At 52.8% G+C, this 22,923-nt stretch overlaps 1 protein-coding gene across 6 annotated transcripts in view; it reads left to right on the top strand.

Annotated features, from left to right (window-relative positions):
* LOC102453157 (butyrophilin subfamily 3 member A2-like) overlaps positions 1-20,164 on the top strand; it is a 39,796-nt gene extending 19,632 nt beyond the window's left edge. For 3 of the 6 annotated variants that reach the window (XM_075914004.1, XM_075914002.1, XM_075914005.1), the window contains exons 6-14: positions 1,334-1,354; positions 2,160-2,180; positions 5,723-5,743; positions 6,730-6,750; positions 10,591-10,644; positions 16,813-16,833; positions 17,689-17,715; positions 18,237-18,269; positions 19,482-20,164. In XM_075914004.1, the coding sequence (XP_075770119.1) occupies positions 1,334-1,354; positions 2,160-2,180; positions 5,723-5,743; positions 6,730-6,750; positions 10,591-10,644; positions 16,813-16,833; positions 17,689-17,715; positions 18,237-18,269; positions 19,482-19,993 (731 nt within the window). In that variant the 3' untranslated portion in view covers positions 19,994-20,164. The remainder of the gene's footprint in view (positions 1-1,333; positions 1,355-2,159; positions 2,181-5,722; positions 5,744-6,729; positions 6,751-10,590; positions 10,645-16,812; positions 16,834-17,688; positions 17,716-18,236; positions 18,270-19,481) is intronic. The other 3 variants (XM_075914003.1, XM_075914006.1, XM_075914007.1) reach the window with 3 other exon arrangements.
* Positions 20,165-22,923: the final 2,759 nt, after the last annotated feature.

Raw genomic sequence — 22,923 nt, 5'->3', positions numbered from 1 at the left:
ATCTGATCATAGAAAATCGATCTTTTTTCTGCAATGTCCTCTCTCTCCCTCCCCGGCTAGTTCTCAGGGGGTTACCACTGTATGTGTCCAGGCTTTAGGCCTGGCCTCTCATATTTGTACTACACATCTTTTTTCCTATTAAAGTGTAACTCACCCCAGCAATACAGAGATAGGCCTTAGAGATAGGCCCTTGCAGTAAATCGATTAAAAAACACATTTCTTGCTCAGATAATAAAAATAACCCCATATTCATATAACTCTTATTCGGTGTTGGTGAGGCCACATCTGGAGTATTGTGTCCAATTCTTGGACTCCCTTTATAGAAAGGATGTGGACATACTGAAGAGGAACCAGTAGAAGGCAACCAAAATGATTCAGTGGCTGGAGCACATGACCTATGAGGAGAGGCTGAACAGGGCTGGCCCACAACATTTGGCACCTGATGCGGGAAGCCCAAATGATGCCCCCATGCCTCTTCGCTTGGGCCAAAATTGTGAAAGGTCTCAATTCTGCCTTCTTCCTGTTCTACTCCTCTCTTGGGAGTGCTCTGCTCAGAGCTGGCCCAAGCTATGGGCTGACCAGGCGATAGCCCGGGGCGCCTGATTATAAGGGGTACCGTGCGGAGCTGTCGGGGTGCAAGAATGGTTAGGGCCGGCTCTGGCTCTGAAACATACATATGCACCAGAAGGAGACAAAATTTTCTACACTCTGAGTCCTAGTGGCTCCCCACCACAGTCTGGCACCTGAGGCGGCTGCCTCAGTTTCCCTCATGGTAAGGCCAGCCCTGAGGCTGAGGGATTCAGGCAAGTTTAGTCTGCAGAACAGAAGAGTTAGGGGGGATTTAGGAGCAGCCTTCAACTCCTGAAAGGGGGTTCCAAAGAGAATGGAGAGAGGCTGTTCACAGTGGTGATGGATGACAGAATGAGGAGCAATGGTCTCAAGTTACAGTAGGGATATCTAGGTTTGATATCAGGAAAAACTATTTCCCTAGGCAGGCGGTGAAGCACTGGAAAGGGATCCCTAGGGAGGGAACGGCTCCATCCCTAGAGGTGTTTAAGTCCCAGCTTGACAAAGCCCTGTCTGGGATGGTTGAGTTGGGGTGGGTCCTGCTTTGGGCAGGGGACTAGACCCAATGCCTTCTGAGGTTTCTGCCAGCCCTGGGGCTCTGTGAACTCAGACACAGCTGTTCAGGTCCAGAGGGGATCTCTGCTGAATGTCCAATGAAAGCCGACATCTTTCCTAATGGAGTGTGTAACTGTAGGATGGGGCTTCTAACACTGTTTAATGGTGCAAGGGACTGACAATCATTGACCTTTCTTTCTGTACTTTTCAGGGAAACTTACTGGAGAAGTGGGTAAGTTTCAAATGGCCTTTTTACACGTGGGGGCCTGGGTGGGGGTCATGCGGGAGCCACACACCCTTGCGTGTGGGAGAGGGGTGTGTGCAGGAGGTGTGTGGGCTCAGGTGGGGGGAGGTGGGGGCATGCCCTGGGCGCGTGGCATATGTGCGGTGCTGGCCCTAGGAGCGTGACGCGTGGGTGGCTCCATGCCCGGGCGCCCAGTGTATGCATGGCCCTACCCTTGGACGCATGGCACATGAGCGGCCCTCCTCCCCGGATGTGCGGTGCATGAGCAGCCCTGCCCCCGGGCACCCGGCAGCCCCAAAAGGTTGGGGAGCACTGCCATAGAGGCTGGAGAGAGGCTGTTCTCAGTGGTAGCAGATGGCAGAACAAGGAGCAATGGTCTCAAGTTACAGTGGAGGAGGTCTAGGTTGGATATTGTGAAAAACTATTTCCCTAGGAGGGTGATGAAGCCCTGGGATGGGTTCCCTAGGGAGGGGGTGGAATCTCCATCCCTAGAGCTGTTTAAATCCCAGCTTGACAAAGCCAGGGCTGGGCTGATTGAATTGGGGTTGGTCCTGCTTTGGGCAGGGGGCTGGACTTGATGCCTCCTGAGGTCTCTGGCAGCCTTGGGGTTCTATGAACTCTGACCCAGCTGCCCAGGCTTAGGTAAACTTCATCCAGAGGGGATATCTGCTAAATATCTGCTAAAAGCTGACATCTTTCCTAATGGATTGTGTCAGTGTAGCATGTCACTTCTAACCCTGTTTAACGGAGCAAGGGGCGGGTAATCATTGGCCTTTATTTCTGTACTTTTCAGGGAAACTTACTGGAGAAGTGGGTAAGTGTCAAATAATCTTTTTCCACCCGGGGGCCAAGATGGGGTCACAAGGGAGCCGCACACCCTTGCAAGGGTTCGTGTGGGGGAGGAGTGTGTGCAGGAGGTGTGTGGGCTCAGGCAGGAGGAGGTGGGGGCATGTGGGAGCTCTGCAGACTCGGGTGCAGGGAGGGGACCGGGAGCTGCGTGGCCTTGAGAGGATTGGGGTGGCGGGGAGGACACATGCGGGAGCTGCAGAGCCTTTCAGAGGTTTGGGTGGGGGAGGGGTGTGCAGGACGTGTGCTGTGTCGCTGGTGGTCTGGGGGCAGGGGGTGGGTAGGACCCGTGCAGCGTTTCCCCTCACTGGCGGGAGCCGGAGCTGCATGGCCTCCCCCCTCCCAGCTGGAAGGAGAGGGCTGGGCACTGTGCTCCTCTTCTCAATGCTAGTCCCTGCCAGAAGGCAACGGCAATGGGTCCCCTCCCCTCCCGCTCCCTCCCTCTCCCGACCAGAGGGAGAGGGCTGGGCCACAAATGCAATATTTGACCAAGTTAGACAACTGCCCGCATTGTTATTGGTTTCCCTGAGGGTGTGTCTAGACTACAGGGTTTTGTTGACAAAAGTGGACTTTTGTCGACAAAACTATACCTGCGTCCACACTGCCTTTGAGTTATGTCGACATAACGTCGACAAAACTCAGCAGTTTTGTCGACGTATGTAAGCCTCATTCTATGAGGAATAACGCCTTTTGTCAAGAGTTCTGTCGATAGAAGGCGCTATTGCATCTACACTGTCCTTTGCGTCCACACTGTTATGTCGACAAAGCGGCTTGCTCTGTCGACAGAACTGGCTGCAGTCTAGACGCTCTTTGTCAACAGAAGCTTTGTCGACAGTATCTGTTGACAGAACTTCTGTCGACAAAACCCTGTAGTCTAGACATACCCTGATTGTCCTGGCAATTTAACTAATATATAAAGGAGAATGTTTGTATGTTTGTGCTCTGATAACTTGGAAACTATGGGTGTGTCTAGACTACTGAGTTTTGTCGACAAAAATGGCCTTTTGTCGACAAAACTATACCTGCGTCCACACTGCCTTTGAGTTATGTCGACATAACGTTGACAAAACTCAGCAGTTTTGTCAACGTATGTAAACCTCATTCTACGAGGAATAACGCCTTTTGTCAACAGAGTTCTGTCGCCAGAAGGCGCTATTGCATCTCCACTGCCCTTTGTGTCCACACTGTTATGTCGACAAAGCGGCTTGCTTTGTCGACAGAACTGGCTGTAGTCTAGACGCTCTTTGTCGACAGAAGCTTTGTCGACAGTATCTGTCAACAAAACTTCTGTCAACAAAACCCTGTAGTCTAGACATACCCTGATTGTCCTGGCAATTTAACTAATATATAAAGGAGAATGTTTGTATGTTTGTGCTCTGATAACTTGGAAACTTTGGGTGTGTCTAGACTACTGAGTTTTGTCGACAAAAATGGCCTTTTGTCGACAAAACTATACCTGCGTCCACACTGCCTTTGAGTTATGTCGACATAATGTAGACAAAACTCAGCAGTTTTGTCGACGTATGTAAACCTCATTCTACGAGGAATAACGCCTTTTGTTGACAGAGTTCTGTCTATGGAAGGCATTATTGCATCTACACCGTCCTTTGCGTCCACACTGTTATGTCGACAAAGTGGCTTGCTTTGTCGACAGAACTGGCTGTAGTCTAGACGCTCTTTGTCGACAGAAGCTTTGTCGACAGTATCTGTCAACAAAACTTCTGTCGACAAAACCCTGTAGTCTAGACATACCCTATAAGAGCTACCGCAACCAAGCTTTGCATGGGAGAACCTTTCCTCCAGGAGAAGGTTTTAAGGTACTTTTGGACCCAATTACCACCTCCCCCCAACACCGGCACTCCGAGGGGCAGCACCCACTCGTCCCTACCAGCCCATTCCACTGCGCAGGCACTTCCAGGGCAGGGGAACCCCCTCCTCCCTCCAGCCCGTGATATCAAATGTAACATATGTGGGGGCTGGCCTTGCGCAGGAATTGAGCCACTGGGGCTGGCTTGGTTCTCTGAGAGGAGAAGGGTGAAGAACTGGCCAGGAGAGGAGGGTGCTGGCCAGGACGAGGGGGGGCAGGAAGCAGAGTTGGTGGTAGGGGAGTCGAGGGTGGCAGGGCTGGCCGGGGGAGATCGAGGGAGGGGCAGCAGGTGGAAAGCAGTGCTGGTTGGAGGGCGGGGGCAGCAGGCCTGGCTGGTGGAGATCGGGGGACAGGTGGCTGGCGGGAAGCAGAGCTGGTGGGGGGGTCAGGGGCAGTGGGGCTGACCAGCAGAGATTGGGGGAGGGGTGGCCGGTGGGAAGCAGAACTGCTGGAAGGTGTCGGGGGCAGCGGGGCTGGCCAGGGGAGATCAGGAGAAGGGCGGCCGTTTCCCCAAGCAAAGCTGGGTAACTCCAGCTAGTCTGTTTCTAATGAAAGGTGAGTATCAGAGGGAGAGTTTATCGACAGTGGGGGATGGCAGAAGGGGATGCGTGGAGGGGGGTAGAACAAGAGAGCAGAGTCTGGGGAAATAGAACTGAACGAGAGAATCTGATCATAGCAAATCCATCTGTTTTCTGCAACCTCCTTCCTCTCCTGCCCCAGCTAATTCTCAGGGGGTTACCACTGTCTGTCTCTGGTCCTAGGCTTTAGGCCTGGCCTCTCATATCTGTACTACAAATCCCTTTTGCTTTAAAAGTGTAGCTTACCCCAGCAATCCAGAGATAGGCCCTACAGATAGGCCCCTGTGGTAAATCGGTAAAAAACACATTTGTTCCTTCAGTTAGGTAATTTTAAAAAGCCATACTCACATAATCCTTATTCGGCATTGGGGAGGCCATATCTGGAGTATTGTGTCCAGTTCTGGTCCCTCCACTATAGAAAGGATGTGGGCGCAGTGCAGAGGGTCAAGTGGAGGGCAACCAAAATGATTAGGGGGCTGGAGCATATGACCTAGGAGGAGAGGCTGAGGGATTTGGGCTTGTTGAGTCTGCAGAAGAGAAGAGCGAGGGGGGATTTGATAGCAGCCTTCAACTTCCTGAAGGAGGTTCCGAAGAGGCTGGACAGAGGCTGTTCTCAGTGGTGGCGGACGGCAGAACAAGGAGTAATGGTCTCAAGTTGCAGTGGGGAAGGTCTAGTTTTAGTATTAGGAAAATCTGTTTCCCCAGGAGGGCAGGGAAGCACTGGGATGGGTTCCAGAGGGAGATGCTGGAATCTCCATCCCTAGAGGTGTTTCAGTCCCAACTGGTCAAAGCCCTGGCTGGGATGATTTAGTTGGGGTTGGTCGTGCATTGAGCAGGAGCCTGGACCTGATGCCTCTTGAGGTCTCTGCCAGCCCTGGGATTCTATGAACTCAGACCCACCCGTCCAGGCCCAGGTGAACTTCCTCCAGAGGGGATATCTGCTAAATGTCCAAAGAAAGCCGACATCTTTCCTAATGGAGTGTGTGACTGTAGGATGTCACTTCTAACACTGTTTCATGGAGCAAGGGGCTGATAATCATTGACTTTTATTTCTGTACTTTTCAGGGAAACTTACTGGAGAAGTGGGTAAGTGTCAAATGGCCTTTTTCCACTCGGGGGCCCAGGTCGGGGGGGTCACGTGGGAGCTGCACACCCTTGCAAGGACTTGTGTGGGGGAGGGGTGTGTGCAGGAACTTAGTGGGCTCTGGTGGGGGAAAGTTGGAGCCCTGAGGGCTTGGGTGTGGGGAGGGGCCCAGATGCCATGTGGCCTTGTGAGGACTGGGGTGGTGGGGAAGACACGTGTGGAACCCCAGAGCCTTGCAGAGGTTTGGGTGGGGGAGGGGGCATGCAGGACATGTACAGTGTCACTGTTGGTCTGGGGGTAGGGAGTGAGTTGGAGCTGCATGGGTGGGGGGCTGGAGCTCTGTGGCTTCCCTTCCAAGTCAGAGGGCTGGGCCCACAGTGGCCTTGGCCAAACCCAGCCCCCCAGCGGCCAGAGGGGAGAGAGCTGGGCCAGCCTCAGTCTAGCTCAACCCTCCCCCACCTTCCCCAGGGGCAGGAGGGGAGAGAGCTGGCCAGCTGCAGCCTTGGTCCGGCCCAACACCCTCCTCTTGCTGGCCGGAGTCAGGAGGGCTAGGACAGGCCAGGGCTGCTATGCCTCAACCTAGCTCTCGCCAGGGCCAGGAAGGGTCTGCCTGCCCCTGAGAGGCGGGTGGGCGAGTGTAGCGAGCAGGGGTAGGCAGCCCCTTTAAATTGAAACATAAATCAGGATGAGATTCAGCCTCACAGCTCAGTATCTGGCACAGAGTTGGATCATCATTAAGACTGTGCGTTGTGCTTATTAAGGGACTAGTATGTGATATTAGTATGTGGTATTAAATAAGATATTGGGATGAGAGCAAATCTGATCAGTTTTACTCCGGTAAATATGAAACAGTTACTAATAGAAAGTGGAGGTTTGTTTATGGCCTAGGTGTGAGGGATTCATGCAGTGAAACACTCTTTAATATGGAGTAACTGAAAATATTCTTCAATAATTTGTGTTTGTATCTGTGTCTATTTTATTTCCCTAGAGAAACATCTTAGTACAATTGGTAAGTTTGATTTTTCCCGTTGCAGCCTTTTCTGTGCACTGTTGGGCTGTTTCATTGACTAAAAGATTTCCCCGGCCTTGCTCAGGTCCTTAACTGAAATAATGTGTGTGGTTTTTTTTAATTGAAAGCCTTGCTCTGGGGTAGGGCAGGGCTGAGGGGTTCAGTTTGCAGGCTGCCTTAGCAGAGAGATCAGCCTTTGTCATTGCAACAATTTGGGGTCAAGTGAGAAGCACCATGGCTGAGAAGCACAAGGGAGCCAAGAGGGCTCAGGCAGGGAAGAGGTGGGGGTATGCAAGAGATGTGCAGCCTTGAGCAGCTCGGATGGGGCCAGGTGGGAGCCCGGAGGACTCGGGTGCAGGGAGGGGACCAGGAGCTGCGTGGTCTTGCGAGGACAGGGGTGATGGGGAGGACGCATGTGGGAACCCCAGAGCTTCGTGGAGGTTTGGATGGGGGAGGGATGCACAGGACACGTGTGGCGTTGCTGGTGGTCCAAGGGCAGGGGGTGCGTAGGAGCACCACAGCCTTTCCCCTCATTGGCAGGGAGCCGGAGCTGCGTGTCCTCCCTCCTCCCAACCAGAGGGAGAAGACCGGGCACTGTGGCTCTCCCCTGGAACCCAGTCCCTTCCAGAAGGAGATGGCTTGGTACTCGGTCCCCTCCACTCCCCCTCCCTCCCGGCCAGAGGGAAAGGGCTGGGCCACAAATGCAATATTTGACCAAGTTAGACAACTGCTCATATTGTTATTGGTTTCTCTGATTGGCCTCGCTGCCAGGGGCGGCCCAAGGTGGGCTGTGGCAGCTGATGTCAGGGGGTTACCACTGTCTGTCTCTGGTCCTAGGCTTTAGGCCTGGCCTCACATATCTGTACTACACATCTCTTTTGCTACTAAAGCATAGTTTCCCAAACTGGGGGTGTGTGAAGAAATTCCAGGGGTGGGCGCAAGGTGACCCAGCCTCGCCCCCCAAGAAAGAGCCCGCGCTGGCGTTACCTTACCCAAAGGGAGGGATAGCTCAGTGGTTTGAGCATTGGCCTGCTTAACCTAGTGTTGTGAGTTCAACCTTTGTGGAGGCCATTTGGGGCAAAAATTTGTCAGGGGTGGTACTTGTTCCTGCTGTGAAGGCAGCAGCCTGGACTCAATGACCTTTCAACATCCCTTCCAGTTTTAGGAGAGAGACAATCTCCATTAATTTAATTTAAAGTTCATCTTATAGAATCATAGAACCATAGAGCTGGAAGAGACCTTAGAACAGTGGTCTCCAACCTTTTTACACCCAAGATCACTTTTTAAATGACAGACCAATCCAAGATCTACTGCCCCGCCCCTTTCTGGAAGCCCTTCCCTTTTCTATTCTCCTCCTCTCCATCACTTGCTATCCCCAATCCTTATACTGCTGGGCTGGGTCTAGACTGGCAAGTTTTTCCGCAAAATCATCTGCTTTTGTGGAAAAACTTGCCAGCTGTCTACACTGGCCGCTTGAATTTCCACAAAAGCACTGACGATCTCATGTAAGATTGTCAGTGCTTTTGCGGAAATACGATGCTGCTCCCGTTCGGGCAAAAGTCATTTTCCGAAAAACTTTTGCGCAAAAGGGCCCGTGTAGACAGCAGAGATTTGTTTTCCGCAAAAAAGCCCCAATCGCGAAAATGGTGATCGGGGCTTTTTTGCAGAAAAGCGCGTCTAGATTGGCCACGGATGCTTTTCCGCAAAAAGTGCTTTTGCGGAAAAGCGTCCTGCCAATCTAGACACGCTTTTCCAAAAATGCTTTTAACGAAAAACTTTTCCGTTAAAAGCATTTCCAGAAAATCATGCCAGTCTAGACGTAGCCCTGCTTTTTTCCCCACAATTCTTCTGTAGGAAGAGGTTTTTCCAACATTTGCCCTGTCTAGACTGGACCAAATGTCAGAAAATCCCCTTCTTTTGGAAGCCCCCTTATTCCTCGTGGAAAGAGGAATATAGGGGTGACCAAAAGAGCATGTTTGCTCTTCCACTAAAAAAAGTGGAAGAACAAACGCATCCTTGGATGCAGAAGAGTTTTTCTGGGATATCTCCAGAATCCTGAAAACCTCCTGCAGTCTAGCCATAACCTCGCTGAGTTGAGACAGGATGTGTAGGCTCTGGGATGGGAATGAGGGATTTGGGCGTGGAAAGGGGTGAGCACATGCACATGTGCTCCCTCTGGGCCCAGCTCCCCCCTCCCGCAGAGAAGGGAAGTCCCAGCGTGCGCCTCTGGGGACATACCCGGTAAGTTCCCAGAACACCAGGGAGCTGGGGCAAGGAAGCAGCCAGCGCATTTCCGCAACCCCCGGAAGTGATGCGCAGCTGTAGGACTTCCGTCTACCCCACAGGAAGCTGCCCCTACCTCCATTGTTGTTCAAGGTAGGTAGGAGGGCTTCCTGGGGGTGGCAGGAAATGGGGGGCCCAGAACGTCTTGCAATCGACTGGTTGGTGATCATGGCCTCTGAAGGTCATCAAGTCCAGCCCCCTGCCCCAGGCAGGATCAATCCCAACTAAATCAACCTGGCCAGGGTCTTGTCAAGCCGAGACTTCAAAATCTCTAGGGATGGAGACTCCGCTACTTCCCTAGGTAACCCATTCCAGTGCTTCACCACCCTCCTCGTGAAATACTTTTTCCTAATATCCAACCTGGACCTCTCCCACCACAACTTGAGACCATTGCTCCTTGTTCCACCATCTGTCACTACTGAGAACAGCCTCTCTCCATCCTCTTTGGGAGGATGGAATGAGGTATTACAGTTCATTTGAACTAAGGACTTAGTTTGAATTACCGTTTCACTGCCGCGTGTAGCCACAGGCAGTTACTTCGGATTAGTGGAATTTAAAAATGGTGACCGGACGGGAACATACAAATAATGCCCAGGATATTTAAATCCCAGGCTTCAGTTGCAACTTCGAATGCCTACATTAGCCTCCCTAGTTCGAACTAGGGGGCTAGTGTAGACATACCCTCAGTCTCTTATTGTAGGTCATATGCTCCAGCCCCCTAATCATTTTGGTCACCCTCCGCTGGACCCTTTCCAATGCATCCACATCCTTTTTGTAGTGGGGGCCCCAGAACTGGACAGAATACTCCAGATGTGGCCTCACCAGAGCCGAATAAAGGGGAATAATCACATCTCTGGATCTGCTGGCAATGCTCCTCCTAATGCACCCTAATATGCCATTAGCCTTCTTGGCTACAAGGGCACACTGTTAACTCATACCCAGCTTCTCATCCACTGTACCCCCCAGGTCCTTTTCTGCAGAACTGCTACTTAACTGGTTGGTCCCCAGCTTGTAACTATGCTTGGGATTCTTCCGTCCCAAGTGTAGGACTCTGCACTTGTCCTTGTTGAACCTCATCAGATTTCTTGTGGCCCAATCCTCCAATTTGTCTAAGTCACTCTGGACCCTATCTCTGCCCTCAAGCGTATCTACCTCTCCCCCTAGCTTAGTGTCATCTGCAAACTTGCCGAGGGTGCAATCCATCCCCTCATCTAGGTCATTAATGAAGATATTGAACAAAAGCGGTCCTAGAACAGAACTGACCACCATCCTGACATCGAGCCGTTGATCACTACCCGCTGGGCCCGGCCTTCTAGCCATCTTTCTATCCATCGTACCGTCCATTTATCCAATCCACATTCCCTTAACTTGCTGGCAAGAATACTGTGGGAGACCGTATCAAAAGCCTTGCTAAAGTCAAGGTACATCACATCCACTGACTTTCCCATGTCTACAGAGCCAGTTACCTCATCACAGAAGCTAATCAGATTGGTCAGGCACGATTTGCCCTTCGTGAATCCATGCTGACTATTTCTACTCATTTTCCTCTCTTCCAAGGGCCTCAAAATGGATTTCTTAAGGATCCCTTCCATGATTTTTCCAGGAACCGAGGTAAGACTGACTGGCCCATAGTTCCCTGGATCGTCCTTTTTCCCTTTTTTGAAGATAGGCTCTACATTTCCCTTTTTCCAATCATCCAGGATTTTTCCTGATCTCCACGACTTTTCAAAGATAATGGCCAAAGGCTCCTCAATGACATTTGCCAACTCCCTTAGTACCGTTAGATGCATTAAGTCCAGACCCATGGATTTATGTACCTTTAGCTTTTCTAAGTAGTTCCTATCCTGTTCTTTACCCACCATCTTTCACTGTTTTGTACTGTGGCTTCCCCAGGTCTGTCTCCCTCCCTCCTCCTGGGGCTACAGACAAGCCCCAGAACACTTTGGAAAGGTGCTAATTCGGAGCTGACTTTGAAAAGGTGCTAATTTTCCCGGGACAATAGGGGCTGTGGAGCTAGGCTCTTTGAATAATCCTTGATTAAAAAGGCTCCAATGTGGCAGAATTGCAAACAGCTGCTAGCTCAAACTCAGGAAGCAGCCCAGGAAAAAAGTGGCCCACATGCTTTCTGAGCCCCCGGACTTGGTTACGGGATCCCCAGGTACCAGCTTAGCTGTCCTGTCCCCCCCGTCCAGCCCCCCATGAGTGCCCTGTCCCCCCATCCAGACCCTCAAGAGTACCCTGCCCCCCTACCCTGACCCCCAGAGTGCCGTGCCCTGCCCCCCTGCCCATACCCGACAGGAATGCCATGCCCCCCCGACCAGACTCCCTAAGAGTGCCCTGCCCCCCCGACTAGATCCTTCACGAGTGCCCTGCCCCCCGTCGAGACCCCCACAAGTGCCTGCTCCCCTATCCACACAGCCCACGAGTACTTGGCCCCCCATCCAGACTCCCAAGAGTACTATGCCCCCCTGCCCAGACTCCCACAAGTACCATTTCCTCCCCTGCCCAGAACCCAAGTACTCTGCCCCCCTGCCCAGAACCCCCACTGGTACCCTGCCCCCCTACCCAAGCCCCATGAATGCCCTGCCCCCCTTTCCCAAACCTCCATGAGTACCCTGCCCAGGGCCTCACCTGCCCCCTGTTCAGGGTGCCCTCTGCTTAGGGCCCCACCAGGATCCTGCTCCTGCCCCCTACCTCCTGGCCAGACACCTACCCCCAGCTTGCTCCTGTAGCCTATTTTCCTCACAGATTCTGCACCCCTATCCCACTCACTGGCAGCCCTGTCCCGCCCACTGGATCCCTCATTTTGACCCCACCACAGGGTATGACTACACTACAAAGTTAGTTCGAACTAACGGACGTTAGTTCGAACTAACTTTGATAGGCGCTACACTAGCGCTCCGTTAGTTCAAACTTAATTCAAACTAGCGGAGCGCTTAGTTCGAACTAGGTAAACCTCATTTTACGAGGATTAAGCCTAGTTCGAACTAGCTAGTTCGAATTAAGGGGTGTGTAGCCCCTTAATTCGAACTAGTGGGAGGCTAGCCCTCCCCAGGTTTCCCTGGTGGCCACTCTGGCCAACACCAGGGAAACTCGTCTGCCCCCCTCCCGGCCCCGGACCCCTTAAAGGGGCACGGGCTGGCTACAGTGCCCGTGCCAGGTGCAAGCCTGCCAGCACCCAGCTAGCAGACCCTGCATCTGGCACGGATCGAGCCACCCACCCGATGCCCCCCAGCCCTCCCCCTCTTCCCAGGACCAGGCTGGCGGCTCCCGGGAACTTGCCCGGGACCGCAAGAGGTGGGCACCTGCCTGGGCTAGTGTGGACATCATGGACCTCGTCCACGACCTCCGCACTAGGCACAGGAAAGTGGCCGGCTAGGGCAGGAGAGCTGCCAGCCTGGCCACCCAGGAGCAGGTGGGCAAGAGAATCAAGGGGGTCCACTGAGACCCCCCGACCCTGAGCCCAGAGCTTAGAATGGCCGTACTGGGTCAGACCAAAGGTCCATCTAGCCCAGTAGCCTGTCTGCCGACAGCGGCCAACCCTAGGGACCCTGGAGGGGATGGACCAAAGACAGTGACCAAGCCATTTGTCTCGTGCCATCCCTCTCCAGCCTTCCACAAACCTTGGGCAGGGACACCACTCCTACCCCCTGGCTAATAGCACTCCATGGACCCAGCCTCCATGACTTGATCTCACTTCCCTTTAAACTCTGTTCTAGTTGTAGCCTTCACAGCCTCCTGCAGCAAGGAGTTCCACAGGTTGACTCTTTGCTTTATGAAGAACAACTTTCTGTTACTAGTTTGAAGCCTGCTACCCATTCCTTTCCTTTGTTGTCCTCTAGTCCTTCTATTATGGGGACTAATGAAGAACTTTTCTGTATGCACCCTCTCCACCCAGCTCCTGCTTTTAGAGACCTCTATCCTGTCCCCCCTCCGTCTCCTCTTTTCTAAGCTGAAAAGTCCCAGTTTCTTTAGCCTCTCTTCATATGCGACCTGTTCCCAACCCCTGATCATTGTAGTTGCCCTCCCCTCTCGCAGCCTCTCTCTTCCCCTCTCCCACCTCCTTTTCCCAGTCTCCCCCAGTTTTGTTCAATAAAGACAGATTCCATTTTGGAAGAAACGTTATCTTTATTTTGTACATGAAGAAGAGGGGCTAGGGAAGGGTAAGTGGAAGGAGGTGAGGGAGGAATGGGGCACGAGCCCCCGATGGGGAGGACTGGGCTGGCTCTGCGGGCTTCTGGGGGTGGAAGCTCTCCTGCAGTCCCCCAATTGCCCCCTCTCCCCAGATGGCAGCTTGCGGCAAGTGCAGCCGGTCTGATGGCCGAGTGCTGTGATGTGCCCAGTGTGGGTACTCCGGGTACTCCAAGCCAGGACTGCTTTGCAAGCAGGGCACCGCTGAGAACTGTCTGTCCGGGGTGTGGGTCGGGACCTTTTAAGCGCAGCCCTCGGCTAGCCTGAGACAGCATCTCCACGCTCTAAGTCCTCCTCTGATGCCCTGCCGGCACTGCTTCCGTCCATCCTTAAGCCCGGTTCAGGGTCCACTTAATGTGGTCATGCTAGTTCGAATTAGCAAAACGCTAATTCGAACTAGTTTTTAGTTGTAGACGCGTTAGTTCGAATTAGCTTAGTTCGAATTAACTAATTCGAACTAAGTTAGTTCGAATTAGCGCTGTAGTGTAGACATACCCTCATTGACTTTGGCCATCAAAATTGTCAATTTTATGAAGAACAGTGCTTTAAATACGAGACTTTTTTATGCTCTTTGCACGGATTTGGGAGCGGATCATAAAACTCTTTTGTTTCACATGGAGGTATGATGGCTTTCCAAAGGTAACATGCTTTTGAGATTATTCAAACTGAAAGACAAAGTGGAAATTTTCCTCCAGCAACAGAAGAAAGAAAAGTTATATCATGAATTTACAGACCAAACATTTCAACTTTCACTGGCATACCTCGTGGACATTTTTTGAACCTTTGAACAATCTCAATTTGAAGCTGCAGGAAAACAACACTGCAAGCATTATAGCGCACCACAATGCCATCAAAGCATTTATGAAAAAAATCCAGCTTTGGAAATGTCAGACACAAGCTCAGATGCCTAACTTTTAATCTTTTCCGACATTTTCATTACTCACTGAAAATGGACGTTTCCAAGAAGTTTGTAAAGAGGATGTGAAGAACAAAATTGTGTTTCATCTGGACTGCCAAAGTTTCTGGCAACCCCATTCATAAATTAGTATGAAATCCATTCAACGTTGATGTCAATTCGTTGCCAGAAGTATTGCAAGAATAAGCACTCAAAATAAAATATGATTCAAGCGTGAAAGATAATTTTGAAAAAACAAGCTTGGAGGAATTTTGGATAAAATATTTTCCAATGTACTCAAAAATTGGAGAAGAAGTGCAATGTATTATTCTTCCATTTTTGTCAAATGGAAAAAAAAGCTTTTCAAGTTTTTAGTCACTGTAACAGGGCAGCTGCCCTGTACTGGCCCTTTAAGAGCCAAACCCCAGCCTGGAGCAGGCCCGGGGAGTTCAGCCCAGCTGGGCGGCGTTGGCCAATTAAGGCCCAGCTGGGAGCCATAAAAGGGAAGGGCTGCTTCAGAGAAGGCAGTGTGAGCCTGGCTGCTGAGGGAGCAGGACGTTCTCTGGAGCTAGGGCAGGGCTAGAGAGTCAGGCTGGGCCAGGGCGCTCGGACAGCCAACCGGCCAGCCTGCTAGGCCTGCGGCAAGGCCTGCTGGAGAGACACCAAACCCCCAGAAGGGGGGCTCAGAGCGAGTGACTTGGGCACTGCTGGAGGGCAGTGTGGCGAAGAGAACGATGTGACCGGAGGATTCCAGAGGGGAAATGCCACATGAGCGGAGGCCCTTGCGGGCGGAATGGACTGATTCCGGGGTCAGACGATGGACCCCCGCTACGGTGGTGAGTGACCCCCTCACAATCACATTAAAAACAGAACAAAGAAATTGACTGGATGTCAAAAATGATTTACGTTCACACTTTCATCTTTCAAACCTAGGATTTCCCAACTCATGAAGAAAATGCAGCATCATCCTTCACATTAAATTAAATTGTTCTGCTATTATGTTAAATTACATTTTTATTAAATTTTTGTGCCAAGAAAAATATTTGTGCATAATTTTAATTTTAAATTATTTTTCTACAAGTTTTTGTATTTATTTTTAATTTTTAACTAAAAATTCAATTTGTAATTTAAAGCAGAGGTAGGATAATGGTAAAGAAGAGGTGGGGGGGCGTGAAGGTTTCTCAAAAATCAAAAGGGGGGCGTGATGCCGAAAAGTTTGGGAACCACTGCTCTAGGGCCTATCTCTGTTTTGCTGGGGTGACCTATACCCTAGAGAGAGGCCCCTGTGGTAAATCGGTAAAAAACACATTTGCTCTTCAGGTAATAAAAATAACCCCATAGTCACATAACTCTTACTCGGTGTTGGTGAGGCCACATCTGGAGTATTGCATCCAGTTCTGGGGCCCCCACCTCACAAAGGCTATGGACCCATTGGAGAGGGTCCAGTGTAGGGCGACCAAAATGGTGAGGGGGCTGGAGCACATGACCTATGAGGCGAGGCTGAGGGATTTGAGCTTGTTTAGTCTGCAGAAGAGACGAGTGAGGGGGGATTTGAGAACAGCCTGCAACTCCCTGAGGGGGGCTTCCAAAGAGAATGGAGAGAGGCTGATCTCAGTGGTGGCAGATGGCAGAACAGGAGCAATGGTCTCAAGTTACAGTAGGGGAGGTCTAGGTCTGATATTAGTAAAAATGATTTCCTGAGGAGGGTGGGGGAAGCACGGGGATGGGTTCCCTAGGGAGGGGGTGGAATCTCCATCCCTAGAGGTTTTTAAGTCTCAGCTTGACAAAGCCCCGGCTGGGATGATTAAGTTGGTCCTGCTTTGGACAGGGGTTGGATCTGATGCCTCCTGAGGTCTCTGCCAGCCTTGGGTTTCTCTGAACTCAGACCTTGCTGTCCAGTCCCAGGTGAACTTCATCCAGAGGGGATCTCTGCTGAATGTCCAAAGAAAGCCGACATCTTTCCTAATGGATTGTGTAACTATTGGATGTCATCTTCTAACACTCTTTAATGAAGCAAGGGGCTGATAATCACTTACCTTTATTTCTGTACTTTTCAGGGAAATGTAATGGAAAATTTTATAAGTTTCAAATGGCCTTTTTTTCACCTGGGTCTTAGGTGGGGGACAGGGCAGCCTCAGGTGCTTGGGTGGGGAGGAGGGGGCTGTGGAGTGACAAAGAAAATGATTCTCCCTTGTTCTTTACTGTTTTCACATCCCAAGTGCCAGCCCACCAGGGCCAGGGAGAGGACATTGTGGAGTCCATGTAGGTGCTGTACAGGGGTTACAGTCACCCCCTCAAGGCGAGTTCATAGGTCACTGTGGTTAGAGCTACACAGCAGTTGCACATGCACAGCGGAGCCCTGCCAACAGACTCAGGACTCGTAGGGTCCCGGAGATCAAGCCCAAATTTTACAGCTCCTGCCCCATGTCCCGGGAGCCTGTGTCAGCTGACACGGGCCGGTTGTGGATGGTCAGTTGCTGTGTGGCCGTCTCATGGGGCCTCACTGGTGCTCCATGCTCTGTCCGTGGGTTGGCCAATGGACTCTTCTCCCCAGACCTCTGGAGCTGCCCCGCCCACAGCCTGGATCAGTGGGGTTGGGAGGGGCAGGCGGTCTGGTGGGAGGCTGGGGTTACATCCGTCCTGTGAGAGGGGCACTTAATGAGTGTGTGTGCTTCTCTTCTTGTCTTCCCTAGGGGAGCTCCACACAGAACTTGGTAAGTTCCCTGTTCCTCACATGCAGCCTTTTCTGTGGTGTTGAAACGATCCCTGGGTCGATCGATCTGTCGCCCTCTGCCAGGTGGGGGAGGATGGGGGAGCAACGAGCTCTGGGTCCAATGCCAGGGGGATTCCCTGAGCAATTCCAGATAGAAACGGGCTGAGACCCAGCCCCTGATCTGGGAGAATTCTCACCCCTGGGCCACTTGAGGGAAACAGTCTCCCCGGGCTGGATTCCGTCGCTGCCTTGCAGGTTAGAGCCAAGGCCTTAGTCTGGCCATAGCTCGGCTTCTGGCACATGAGTCCCTGTGGCCGTCGGTGTCACTATTCTGTCCCTCCACCCCCAAGTCCAGCCCCTGCTCCACCCCATCCTGCCTCCTCTTATCCTTTCACTGCCCTCTCCCTTCCCTTAAGCCCTTCCCCCAGGGGAATGTACGGGGCACCTGCAGACTGACAGGCAGGACCAGTAGATGCATGGAGATACCCTGCTACCTCACTCAGAGCCCTGCCACGGGGGTGCCCACTGGCCACGAGGAGGGCATGAGGCCTGGCACTGGCCCGAAGGTAAATTGACTCTGTTCCGCCTGCTTTAGATGCTGGTGCTACCTTGTCCCCATAACCAGCCAGGGTCTGAGAGGGTTGGACCTTTGCATCTCTTCGCCAAAGGGGGGCTGGGCACATTCGATAGAACGAGGGGCAAAGGACTTACCTAGCGCCGCAAAACGTGCCCGTCTTCCTGCATCACATGGCTCTTGTCTGGGCTCAGCGTAAGGTGACTGCTCCTCATCCCAGAGCCCCAGGGTAGCTGCCTTTGGTACCTGAGTTCTTATCTCTCCCCCTGTGTTTGGTTTCAGCCTGGAGAAGAAACATCGTCTGCCCAGGTAACTACAGCTCCTGTGGAATCAGCCCCCAAATCTCCCCTGCCCTGGGACTGCCCGTCTCAGGCAGAGCCTCTCTGCACTGGCCCCTCGAGGCGGGGGCAGCTCTGTGCCAAGGGGGAAAGGCACAAAGGCTGCTGGGACCAGCAAGGCTGGTTTGGGCTCCTAAAAGGGTTCTCTGGGCGCCCTGGGAGCCCGAAGGCTTCTCAGTGAGATGCTGTTCTTGGCCCTGGGGGGCTGAAGTTCTGGGAGGGCAGGTGGGCAAAAGGCTGGGCCAGGGCTCGGAGCTTGTTTCAGTTCCCAAAAGCCCATTTCTGAGAGAGGGAGAGGACAAGGCCATGTCTCCCGTCCAGCACTGGGCACAGTCACGTCCAGTTCTGACCCAGTGCCGGGGAACAGACAAAGTTCTCAACAAGGATCCCTCCATTTGAGCCCCAGCAAGTGGCCTCCCTCTGCACCACCCTGGCCTCTGCTATTGCCCTTGCTCAGAGGAGCTCTCACCTCTGATCCCCTGTTGCTTTCAGGGCCAGGAAGCGCTGAGCCGCCTCTACTGGAAGGTAAGTCGAGTTCAGGGTCTGTCAGTGTCCCAATGCCAACTGCTGCCAGAACGATTTGCTTCTGACTGTGACTGGGGGAGGGGCAGATTTCGCAGCAGGGGATGAAGGCAGGTTGTGCAGACACGGCCTGACATGCAGCCCTGCGTCCAGATTCCAGGCACCGTCCCTCCCCTGCCTCCCTGGTCCGTGCGACCGGCAGAGCTTCCTGGGCGCACACCCAGCCTGGCTGCACAGGGCCAAGAGAGCTCTCCTCCTACCCACCAGCTCCCCAGCTATTCCTGCTGACCTCGCCTCCTTCCTCCTGCCCAGTGGGAAAGTCAGGGGAGTGCAAAGAGGAAGGCGCATCAGGATGGGGAAGGAGCCAGCAGACTGAGGGAGGGGGCAGCATTTGGAGGGGGCTGGTAGGAACAGGAGGGTGGGGAGAGCAGGAGCCAGTGGGGAGGCAAAAGGTGTGGGGGTAGGTGGAAGGGCTGGTGACAGCAGCTGGTGAGGAAGTGGGTCTGGCCCACGAAAGCTCATCATCTAATAAACCATCTCGTTAGTCTTTAAAGTGCTACATTGTCCTGCATTTTGTTTCAGCTACCCCAGACTAACACGGCTACATTTCTGTCACAAACTCCCTTGAACCTTCTCTTGCTGCTGCCCTGCTCCAAGGCGGGTTGCTTGGAGATCCCCCCTCCCTGCCCCTCTTCTGGCTCTCCCTCCAGCCTCCTGCCCCTTCTCCCCCACATGTCCCTTGCTCTCCCTCAGGCCAGGCCAGGGATGGGGGCACCTGGTCTCTTCCCCACAGCGACAGTCTCTAGCCCAGGAAGGCGGGTTGGAGATGGGAACTGCAGGCAGCGGGGAGCTGTGTCGGTGAGCAGGAGTGGAGGGAGCTCAGTGCCTCACCACTCTGTGAGGCTGCCCATGGCCCCTGGGTCCCTGGTCCCCCCTCCATCCCCAGAGAGATGTGCAACAGAACATGAAAGAACCTGAATCCCAGACCTGGCTCAAGTGACGTCCTTGCTCCATGGCTGTCCCAGCTCAGCCCGGGGTGTGACTCTTCCCTGCACTGGGCGGAGACCTCAGGGCTGCTCCCCACTCAGAGCTGGGCGCCCCTGGAGGCAGGAGAGTCCCCGAGTCACTGCCCAGCTGGGGCAGATTCTGTCCCTGACGCCATCGACCCCCCCAGGGCCGAGCTCTGCCCCTCACGCTCTGATTCTCTCTCCCCAGCCAACGTGACTCTGGATCCAGACACGGCGCATCCCCAGCTCATCCTGTCGGAGGATGGGAAACGTGTGCGATGGGAACAGACATGGCAGCTAATGCCCAACAACCCGGAGAGATTTAATTCTCACCGCTGTGTGCTGGGCCGTGAGGGATTCACCGCGGGGGGACATTACTGGGAGGTGGAGGTGGGGGATGGGAACTACTGGGCTGTGGGGGTGGCCAGAGAGTCTGTGAGCAGGAAGGGAGCGATCAATCTGGGCCCCCAGGCGGGGATCTGGGCTGTGGAGCGGAACTGGGATAAGTTCCAGGCTCTCACTGTCCCTTGTATCCCCCTGCCCCTGAGCCACCCCAGCAGGATCCGGGTCTGTCTGGACTGTGATGGGGGGCAGGTGACATTTATCGATGCTGGAACCGAAGCCCCGATCTTCACTTTCCCGCCGGGCTCCCTCCCCGCGGAGAGAATCCGACCCTGGATCCGGGTGAGTGACATAAAAACACTCCAGCTGTTTCCCTGACACCAGCCCCTCTGGCCTCACACACCCCAGTCTCTATAACCTTGGAGGACTCCCCTGTACCCAGCCCCTGGCTGCTCATCTCTAGGGTTCCTGAAAACTCCCCTCCCCGCTCCCCCCACCCCCTTCCGGAGCAGCAGGAGGAGCAGAGGAGGGGGCTGGGCAGGGACAGAACTAACAGCCGGGCTGGGGACAGGCAGAGGTGGGGGCTGGGCAGGGGACAGCGTTAACCAATCAGAATTGGGGGGGATGCTGGAAGCTCTGCAGCAGCAGGAGGCGATTTGCAGAGATCTGGGTCCCTTGGCACAGCCAGAGGGGAGGGGATAAAATTGGGACAAAGAATGGGACCAAATCAGAGGCCCATTCCCTGTCCCAATCTTTGTGGTCCCTAGGCACATTCCTGGGGGGAGGTTCTCTAGGCCCTGCCTGAGGTGTGTCACCCCCTTCCTAGCTCCTTGGTGCCAAGTTGACCCCTCAGAGTCCCATATACTGAAATCTCCCAGAGCTCCATGCCAGAGACTCTTTGTACAAGTCCCACCCCACAGTGCTCTGTCAGTTCACCAGACAAAGCACAAGACAGTTCAGATCAGGTTGCACAAAACAACCAACCCAACAGCTGTCCCTCACTCCCCCCCCCCCCCCCGCCTTGAGGGTTCTGGGGGCCAACTGGGCTCAGGAAAGCAGGCAGCCCAGTTCCTGAAGCTGCTGCCTGCTGGGAACGTTGCTCTCCCCTGCAGAGCTGGAGACAAGGAGCGAGCTCCAGGCAGGGGCTGGGGTATTGCAACGCTGAACGGTGCTGCCTGTAATTGTAGCTGCCCAGAAAATCCCTGGCACGACGCTGTGAGCCCCCAGCCTGAGTGACGGGGGATGTGAGTATCTGGGACAAGCCAGCAGGCCTGGCAGGGAGCTGTCTGAGCTAGCCAGTGGGAGGTGCTCACCAGAGGGGAATTGCATGAGGAATCCAGGCCCCTCTCATATCTCAGTGTGGGATAATGCTGGTTACTGAATCCGTGTATCTTGCAAACTGTTTAAATTGATACTAGGAACTTCCCATAACTCAAGCTTGACCTCAGGTGTATGGAGCCTCCCTTTGTCAACTGTGCACCTGGAACCTTATCTGAAATGTTTCCTTTAATAAATGTTCTTTGTGTGATGTCACCATGGGTGCTCCACTGCTGGTGTCAGGTCATTCCAATGCCAGAGATTGGAGTTTTCATTAGCAGAAGTCGGCTGGACTGTGCACAGGGGCGGCCCGTCCATATAGGCAAACTAGGCAGTCACCAAGTTAAATGGGGCACCAAATGGTGGTGCAATATCATTGAGGGGTTTGGAAGTGGGGGCTCCGATTGCTGGTTCGCCGAGGGTGCCAGTTGCTTGCTGCTCATCTAGGGCTGCCCCTGACCATGCATGTACTGTGGGTACCTCACGCCGTTCATTCCCTTTTGCTCAGGCGCACAGTTTGCCTCCCACCAGGTCCTTCCTCACTGCCCTCGGTCGCAGACAGAGTGAGCTCCTCTCACTCAGGGGCTTCTTCTAGTCAGAGATAGGAATTTAGTTCTTAGTTTCTACGTAAGTGGTGTTTCTAGTTGTCAGTTAAATAGTTATAGTGGTAGTAGAATGTGGTAGTTGTGCTGTTTGAAAAAAAAAAAAAGCTGCTGGTTTTCAGCTGTTTGTACACCATAGTTAAGAAAGACAGGAAAGTTAAGACAACATAGAGAAGACTCTTCACAATGCCAAGCTCCCTGGGCTTCAACAAGTGTGGCACCTGTCATGAGGCCATGACAGACATTCTGCCTGCATACAGTGGTGGGACAAGTTCCCCAAAAAGTTACTTGAATAAAAGTACTGCACTTGGAAAAAAACTAAGTAAAAGTCAAAGTATCCTTGTGGAAAACTACCTGAGTAAACGTACAAAAGTATCGCATCTTAATTGTACTCAAGTATCTAGAAATAAAAAGTAGCCGTCCTATGGAAATCTATGGTTAACCACCCGAGTTATCATAGGGCACCAGTATTTTTCATAGAGACACACACACATAGGCTGCGTCTAGACTGGCATGATTTTGCGGAAATACTTTTAGCGGAAAAGTTTTTCCGTTAAATGTATTTCCGCAAAAGCGCATCTAGATTGGCACGGATGCTTTTGCACAAAAAGTGCTTTTGCACAAAAGCATCCGTGGCCAGTCTAGACGCGATTTTGCGCAAGAAAGCCCTGATCGCCATTTTAGCCATCGGGGCTTTTTTTGCACAAAACAGTTCTTCGTTGTCTACACTGGCTCTCTTGTGTAAGTATTCTTGCACAAGAGGGCTTTTTCCCGAGTGGGAGCGTGAAAGTATTTGCGCAAGAAGCACTGATTTTGTACATTACAAAGTCAGTGCTCTTGCACAAATTCAAGCAGCCAGTGTAGACAGCTGGCAAGCTTTTGCGCAAAAGCGCCTGCTTTTGCGCAAAATCTTGCCAGTCTAGACGCAGCCATAATGTGCATTTCTATATATGCATATATACGTCTGTGTGTGTGTGTGAAACAACAGCTGTTGATGAAGAAGATACTTCTGAAAAACTCTAGGGTGGTTTGGTTTTGTGTTTTGCAAATAGCTTATATCAGGGTGGGGAACCTTTTTTGGGTTGGTAGCCACTGACCTACAGAAAAATCAGTTGGGGCCACACGAGAGGCAACCCTCCAAAAACAAACCAACAAAACCCCCTCCCTGATGTGACCCTGAAATCTGGCCAGTGGAGAGCAGGGAAACTCTCCCACGAGCAGTTTCCAGCACCACATTCACCCAGTGCCATGCTGTGCTTCTCCCCTCCCCCTCAACACGACCCAGCCCATGAGGCTTGAGGTTCCCGACTCCTACCTTCGGGGTTGGTCTTAGGGAAAATGGCACCCTGGGCAAACTTGCATTTTGGCTCCTGGCCCTCCCTGTCCCAG

This window comes from Pelodiscus sinensis, chromosome 32 (assembly GCF_049634645.1).
Source record: "Pelodiscus sinensis isolate JC-2024 chromosome 32, ASM4963464v1, whole genome shotgun sequence".
Classification (NCBI taxonomy): Eukaryota; Metazoa; Chordata; order Testudines; family Trionychidae; genus Pelodiscus; species Pelodiscus sinensis.
The sequence above is the reverse complement of the archived record's forward strand: the minus strand, read 5'-3'. Positions and strand labels throughout refer to the sequence as shown.